The sequence below is a fragment of the Betta splendens genome, chromosome 2 (genome assembly GCF_900634795.4).
Source record: "Betta splendens chromosome 2, fBetSpl5.4, whole genome shotgun sequence".
Taxonomy (NCBI): domain Eukaryota; kingdom Metazoa; phylum Chordata; class Actinopteri; order Anabantiformes; family Osphronemidae; genus Betta; species Betta splendens.
This window is the reverse complement of record NC_040882.2, coordinates 27,307,153-27,314,619: the sequence shown is the minus strand read 5'-3', so window position 1 is coordinate 27,314,619 and position 7,467 is coordinate 27,307,153. Positions and strand designations below refer to the sequence as shown.

Here is a 7,467-nt window from a genome sequence, read left to right as displayed (position 1 = left end):
TGACCTCGGCTGAGACTGGACCATCAGATGATGCTTCACTGGGTCAGAACCTCACAGCACCAGGACTCCTGCCAGTGATCCGGTTTCTCTGGGGCGCGATCTTTGGTCTCGCTTGATGTTTTTCTCATGTGGTTCTGTGGGTTTCATTTAGTTGCAGATGGAAAATGTGACGTGTTGGGTTTTGGTTGTGGCAAACTGAGCCTCGCTGTCCTGAGACTTCACACAACAACACCGAGTGAAGCTTCACAGAACACTTTGTCTTTACACATGTCACCTGTAACTTATAGTGAAGGAAAGACTGGAATCATCATCACTGAGCACAGAGACGACAGATGACTCGTCAGAACCCGGGTCAGAACTCGGGTCAGACACGGCCACGCTCACGTCTGCTGTTAAAACATATGAACCTTCAGTGTCAGTCGCATGAAGAACCTCATCAGTTCATCCACAGCAGCAGCTCCGCACATTCTTCTCAGTCTGACTTTGTGTTTCACTGTGACTTCAGTAAGAAACGCATTCAGCTAAAACCAACCATCACCTTGTATGAGCACGATCAACATCTGCATTGAATGAGGCTGTACAGATGTTTAAGTTTAGACACAAGGGCACAGTGCCTCCTAGTGTCACTGCTGTGAACTACGAGGGCGGTCCGATAAACAAGTTTGGAAAAGTGGCGATTTAGTTCTCATTAAAGTCTCCTTTTAGTTCCATACACTTGACCCAGCGATGCTCCCACTTCTTTAACCCGCCAGAAAAATACGTTTTTTGGAGGTCTGCAAAGTGGCGGCAATGACTTCCTCGTTCGACTCAAATTTCTGCCCGGCGAGTGATTTTTTCAAGTTTAGAAACAAAAAGAAGTCGTAGCCCAATTCCACCAATCTGTCCATGGCGAGGGCGCGTCGTCATGCTGGAAGAGCACTGTTTTCTGCGCCAAATGGGGCCGTTTTTCTGCAATTCTGTGTCGAATCGGCCCAATAATTCTAATAGTAAAGTCCTGTGACCGAATCCCAGAAAACGAACCATCACCTTTCCTGTCGATAGGACAGTCTTCGCCTTCTTCTGAGCACGTTCTCCGGATGAAGTCCACTGTTTGGACTGTTCCTTGGTCTCTGGTCTGTACCAGTGGATCCATGTTTCGCCGACAGTCACAAAACGATGCAAAAACTCAGTCGGACTGCGCTTAAACAGCGTCAAACACTGCTCTGACGTGGTCTCACGGTCGCGCTTGTTGTCGGAGTGAGCAGCTTTCTCATGCCCAACATTTCATGCAGGATACGACCCACGCGGTCTTTTCAGATGCAGACTGTCTCAGCTCATCTCACGCACCTTCAATCGGCGGTCTGCCAACACAAGGCCGTGGATTTTTGTCACGTTAACCTCCGCGTTAGCCGTTTTCGGGGCGCCTGGTCGTGGCTCATCAAAAACCGATGTGCGACCACCTTGAAATTTGTTGAACCAATTTTTGATGGTCGTCATCGAAGGAGTCACCGTACACAGCATCACTCTTTGATTTCACTGCGCGATTTCCCTTCCAAAAACAAGAATCGGATCACCAACCGATAATGCTCTTTTTCCATTTTTCTAAAATCCACGGACACGCCCACTTCTACACGCTGTCAAAATAAAAGTACAAGTCTGATTCAGCTAAAGTTTCAACAGTAGCCGTCTAAGAGAATGTACTACATGAAAGTACATTTTTTGAGAGTGGTGCCATCGTGTGGTGAGGCTACGTACCTATCGGACCACCCTCGTACCACTTCACTTCACTCACCCGTTGGTTACTTCTACTGTAGTTGATTTAGAAGATTTAACCTGTAAATGATTTCCTGTTTCACATCAAATAATTTGTTATTTCTTAAAAATCATTCAAAGGCTGATTTTATACAATACTGGTCCTGTAGATTTTTACCACCATCAAAGCACAAAGAGTTTAAACATCTTAACTAGTTAGATTCAACTAACACAGTAAACATTGTACAGTGGCTCCAAATGTTTTTTTTCATGTCCAAAAGTTCAACAAGCAGCATGTATTAAACTGAATGTCGGATTGTGATGGACAGTTGCTAAAACAAACAAATAAAGATGCACCTTGGACAAACACAGCTAAATGACTGGTAAATAGGATGGGGTACGACTATTTACCCCTCATGACCCCGTGGGTCAACGCGGTCGGTTCTGGACCTTCATGCGGTTTAAGGAATGGAACAAACCGAGCTGAGGTTGGGTCTCTGATCCATGAGCATCCCAGCAGACACTCCAACAGTGAACCATGGTTCACTCGTGTTTATGGTTGAATGACCGTTGGATTATGAGTTGATTTTTAAAGACGAATGAACGATGAACTTGCAACATTGTACTTTCAACACTGATTCAACTTTACATAGTTTTCTGTACATTCTTGTAATTTTGTCTTATACTGTAGGTAATTTTCTTTTCTTAATAAAAGACTGATTCAGTGACTTCCCATGTTTTCAATGCAATTATAATTCATGTTCAGCTTGCTGCATATGTTGCAATGCTCCTTTATCTACAATATACAGTATATATAATATCAAATAATGATTCAAATGAACCCAAAAACAATAAAACCTTAACAGAAACCTCTTAAATGTCATGGTTGTAAATATTTGATAAAGACTGACTTACTAACACTACTTACCAACTTTTTACTAAATTAAAAACTACTAAATTATCAGCATTTTATTAGCGCACCACCACAACAACCACACACTTTTACACAACAACAACAACAACAACAGACTTATACACAACAACAACAACAACAACAACAACCACAGACTTATACACAACAACAACAGCCTTATACACAACAACAACAACAGCAACCACAGACTTATACACAACAACAACAACAACAACAACTACAGACTTATAAACAACAGTAGCAGGTCTAAACAACAGCTCTACCTCCAGTCCAATCACATGTTCCAGGTTTTTAGCGTAAACATTCTGCCGTTGACCCGTTGACCCGTTGACATCCTGGTTCAGGTTTCTTGTTCGTGGTTTTGGTTCTGGTTTCTCTGTTTTGTACATTTTCTAGTCAGAAAACAAATCCCGACTAAATGCACAGCAACAACAGCGACCACGCTGACGACTGTTACAAGGTTCCCCTTTTTCCAGGTGGTTCCAGACTCCAGATCTGCAGATAAGAACCACAGTAGAGTCAGCAGGAGTCATTAGAACCCAACAGAACCATTGCCTCCACTTTGATGACATCAGTCACAGCAGCTGTTTGCTACAAAGTCTCATCAACATGTTTAAACACCAACATCTGATCCGTAATGTTTCATCAATTCACAATCAACAACAGGAAGCAGCTGCAGCTCTGACCGACCCATCTGGTTCTGACCCACACACTGACTCACTGGTTCTGACCCACACACACCGACCCACCGGGTTCTGACCCAAACACACCGACCCACCTGGTTCTGACATAAACCTGGATCTGACCCAAACACACCGACCCACCTGGTTCTGACTCACTCACTAACTGACTGGTTCGGACATAAACCTGGTTCTGACCCACCCGAGTCGTCGACCTCCAGAACCACGGTGCTGATCAGCTGATGGGTCAGCATGCTGCCGTCTCTGATGTGACACTCGTACGTCCCAGAATCGTTGGCGCTGACGTTCTTCAGAACCACTGAAACGTCTCCGTTCTGCATCGTTGGCTCCTTCAGCTCCACGCGACCATGAAAAGCTCGGTCCAGCTCGTCTTCATAGTCATAGTCCGATTCCTGGTTCTGCCAAATGAAGACGTTTTGTTCCGGGTTGAGCTTCTTCCACTTGAACAGATCGATGTCAGCAGCTTCCGGATCGTGACAGGAAAGGGTCACATCGGTTCCGGGCCTCACTCTTAAACGAGGTGGAGCTGGAACATGAGGAACACGCGCATTAGATCAGTCAGAACCTGTTCTGGTTCTGGTTGATGTGATGCAGCCTCACCTGCGACCCTCAGCCTGATGCTGCTGACGAGCTCAAAGCCTTGGTCCACTTTAACGTGACACTCGTAGGTTCCGGCGTCGCTCAGGTCCACGTTCTTCAGAACCACAGACACGTCCCCATCCCTCACCTCTGGGTCCCTCAGGTCCACTCGGCCCTTGAAGGACAGGTGATGGTACAACCACCTCCCGTTGAGCCAGAACACGGCCTCGCCGCCCCGTTCGGGTCTCCTCCACTCGGACCCCTGGACGGCGCCGCCTCTGGGATCCCGACATGGCAGAACCACGTCGTCTCCCGGCTCCACTGTGACTCCTTCATCTGAACAGAAGGGACCAGTGAACATGAGCACAGCCGAACCAGAACCTTGGTCCAGGTTGACACATGCTCAACTGCTCTGGTCGGTACCAACGTTTGGTTACTGAAGTGTTACTGAAGTCGCTCTGCATGTTTTTTTCTCTTTTTTTCTGTAAATTCCAGAGACCAGATTTATGTCCTGAACTGTCAGAAGCAGAACTGAGGTCCATGATCCATGATCACACGCTCATCATCAACTTCAGCAGGAACCAATCAGCTCAATTCATTTCACGGACACTTTCTGTTCATTTCTCACCAACTCAACTAGTTCTGGTTCCGTGAGTCTGACTTCACAGCTTCGCACTGACATCGGAACCACTCCTACAGTCATACAGGACCAGGTGGACGGGCTGCTATTGCTTTAAACCGGAACCAGCGGGTTCTGCGCATGTCGCACTAACGCAGAGCACAGTTGCCGCTAAAGCTTCACGTTGGCGCACGCATCAAAGCTGCAGATGCGTGTGTTACGCACGGACCTACCTCTAAACGCCACGCAGTCCCAGCAGCACGTGAGCAGACACGCACACGCGGTCCAGTGCCTCAGCTTAGCAGCGGTTCCGACCGCCCCAGAAAACGCCATCGGTAGCAATAAAACGAAAGTGAGCAGGCGACGGGGGGGGGGGGGGGGGGGGGGGGGTTCCTCGGTGCCCCAGTTCGCCAAGAACGCGCAACAGCTGCGCCTTTTGCGCGAACAGGCCGGAAACAGAACCCGCAGGCAGAAGACGGGGAGGTTTCATTAGAGGAGCGCGAGCTCTGCTCAAGTCAGGATCGAACCAGCGTCATAATCCAAAAATAAAGAAAAAAACAGCGTAAAAACAAAACAAAGGGCGTCACCCGCAAAAAACAAACAAAAAAAAAACAAGGTAAAAACAAAACAAAAAGCGTCACCCGCAAAAACAAAATAAAAAAACAGCGTCGCACGTTTCTTTCTGTTTTCTTAATAGAAGTCTGGTCTGTTCTAGTTGAAGAAAACCACAAAAGCTGTATTTCATATTTTCAGTAACAGTCTTTCGTGCTTTATTTTTTATGTTATTGTAACTTCACAGACCGATGAGGTTCAAGCAGATGAAGCAATCAGTCAAACACTAGGTTTCAGTTTTAACGCACTTGGACCAAAACAATAAATAATCATCTCATTATAAGAATAAAAAGCAGTGACCGTCCTGTTGCGTGCTCTGCCATAAACCTTAGAATAGCAGAGCAGTGCATTTTCAGACAGGTTTGACGGCGGTGCCTCCGGTCTTTAAAGCAGCTGCGCCTCACGTAGACGCAGTCGTCAGCATCAGACAGACGTTCCGAGTTACAGCACTGGACCAACATCACAGAGGATGCTGGAACAAACAGACACAAACCCTGATGTTCAGAAACGATGGTTTTAGACCGTTTGATTTGATTTGTTGCTGACTCTGTCATTTTGTCTCATTTCCATTATTGTGTAAAAGCATTTATTTTACTTTAAATGAGACTGGAAGTTAAAATAATAATTTCCTTGTTCATTGATATGATGTGACAGATCTGATGTGTCAGACCATTGTGGATCAACCATGAGTCAGACAGTGATGAACCACTTTTAGCTACAAGAGTCACTGAGTTCATCAGCAACATGTTCACATTCAACAGAAAACGAGTGAGAGCTCAACAATAACCTGAAGCTGGTGGGACGTGACTGAACAGTGGTCCACCAGCTGAAACACGTCTCCAGGTAAAAGAAGCAGTACACACCTGGAGCTACTGACGAGCTGTGGAGCATTTACAGACTAAACCAGCAGAACCAGAACCAGAACCATCCACAGACAGAGCTCTGAAGAGGATGTCAGGACGGGTTCCTCATGACGTTTCCAGGTCCGTCGGTTCTGCTCGGTTCGTCTCAGCCCATCGTGGTTCTGCCCTGTGAGCTGAGCCCTGCAGAGGACGCAGCCGCCATGACGCTGGAGTGGACCCGACCGGACCTGGGCCCGGGTTCGTCTTCGTGTGGCGCACGGTTCAGGAGCTGAGGAGCAGGAAGAACCCAGCGTTCGAGGGGACGTCTCTGATCGCTGACGATCTGCACAACGGGAACATCTCCCTGAAGCTGAGCGAGGTCCGACTGAGCGACGCCGGAACCTGTTTTATTCCAGCTCAGGAGGAGCAGACGCTGGTGGAGCTGCTGGTTGCTGAGTGCAGCTCCGCGCGTTCGTGGACGCGGAGCATCTTCAGTCTAACGTGTTTCATCTTCAGCTTCGCGCGGCTGTGGCTCCGGTCGTGACTCTGGTTGGACTCCATATATATATGTATATATATATATATATATATATATATATATACACACACACACACACACACACACATATATATATATATATGTATGGACTCCATATATATATATATATATATATATATATCTTTTTTCTCACCCCACGCGGGTGGTCTCATCCACTTTCCAAGCTCGGGTCCTCTACCAGAGGCCAGGAAGCTTGAGGGTTCTGCGCAGTATCCTTGCTGTTCCTAGGACTGCACTTTTCTGGACTGAGATGTCGGATGTTATTCCAGGGATCTGTTGTAGCCATTCCTCCAATTTGGGGGTCACTGCCCCCAGTGCTCCAATCACCACAGGCACCACTGTGGCCTTCACCTTCCAAGCCTTCTCCAGTTCTTCTCTGAGCCCTTGGTATTTCTCTAGTTTCTCATGTTCCTTTTTCCTGATGTTGCCATCGCTTGGTATTGCCACATCCACCACTACGGCTTTCCTCTGTTCTTTGTCCACCACCACAATGTCTGGTTGGTTCGCCATTACCATTCTGTCTGTCTGTATCTGGAAGTCCCACAGGATCTTGGCTCGCTCGTTCTCTACCACCTTGGGAGGTGTTTCCCACTTTGACCTTGGGGTTTCCAGTCCATACTCTGCACAGATGTTCCTGTATACTATGCCAGCCACTTGGTTATGGCGTTCCATGTATGCTTTCCCTGCCAGCATCTTACACCCTGCAGTTATGTGGATCGTCTCAGGGGCCTCTTTGCACAGTCTACACCTTGGGTCTTGTCTGGTGTGGTAGATCTGGGCCTCTATGGCTCTGGTGCTCAGGGCCTGCTCCTGTGCAGCCAGGATGAGTGCCTCTGTGCTGTCCTTCAGCCCAGCCCTTTCAAGCCATTGGTAGGATTTGTTGAGATCAG

General features: G+C 47.3%; 2 protein-coding genes across 4 annotated transcripts in view; one reads left to right on the top strand and one right to left on the bottom strand.

Moving 5' to 3' along the window:
* LOC114869698 (uncharacterized) overlaps positions 1-2,320 on the top strand; it is a 5,107-nt gene extending 2,787 nt beyond the window's left edge. The window contains exon 5 of the mRNA XM_055514164.1: positions 1-2,320. This exon is cut by the window's left edge and continues 50 nt beyond it. Within this exon, the coding sequence (XP_055370139.1) occupies positions 1-3 (3 nt within the window). The 3' untranslated portion in view covers positions 4-2,320.
* Positions 2,321-2,466: 146 nt separating this feature from the next.
* On the bottom strand, positions 2,467-6,514 carry LOC114869028 (V-set and immunoglobulin domain-containing protein 8-like). Of its 3 annotated transcripts, XR_008696431.1 has the most exons (5): positions 4,798-5,171; positions 3,967-4,281; positions 3,548-3,892; positions 2,878-3,160; positions 2,467-2,820 (listed from the first exon to the last, which is right to left on the bottom strand). XR_008696431.1 is itself a non-coding variant. In XM_029172822.3 (4 exons), exons 1-4 carry the CDS (start codon positions 4,895-4,897, stop codon positions 3,006-3,008), a joined length of 915 nt encoding a protein of 304 aa, XP_029028655.1. In that variant the 5' UTR covers positions 4,898-5,171; the 3' UTR covers positions 2,467-3,005. The 3 variants fall into 3 exon arrangements, 2 of the variants coding, with proteins under 2 accessions (XP_029028655.1, XP_055369942.1); XM_029172822.3 differs by having other exon boundaries at positions 2,467-3,160; XM_055513967.1 differs by lacking the exons at positions 2,467-2,820; positions 2,878-3,160 and adding an exon at positions 3,170-3,443 and having other exon boundaries at positions 3,490-3,892; positions 4,798-6,514.
* Between the last annotated feature and the right edge of the window lie 953 nt (positions 6,515-7,467).

What these genes read in the sequence shown, in the direction of transcription:
- LOC114869028 (XM_029172822.3), bottom strand. Translation starts at nt 4,897, where the DNA reads ATGGCGTTTTCTGGGGCGGTCGGAACCGCTGCTAAGCTGAGGCACTGG. An exon ending in GGACTGCGTGGCGTTTAGAG is followed by an intron (nt 4,282 to 4,797) that starts GTAGGTCCGTGC and finishes CCTTCTGTTCAG; the next exon opens with ATGAAGGAGTCACAGTGGAG. An exon ending in CATCAGGCTGAGGGTCGCAG is followed by an intron (nt 3,893 to 3,966) that starts GTGAGGCTGCAT and finishes CTCATGTTCCAG; the next exon opens with CTCCACCTCGTTTAAGAGTG.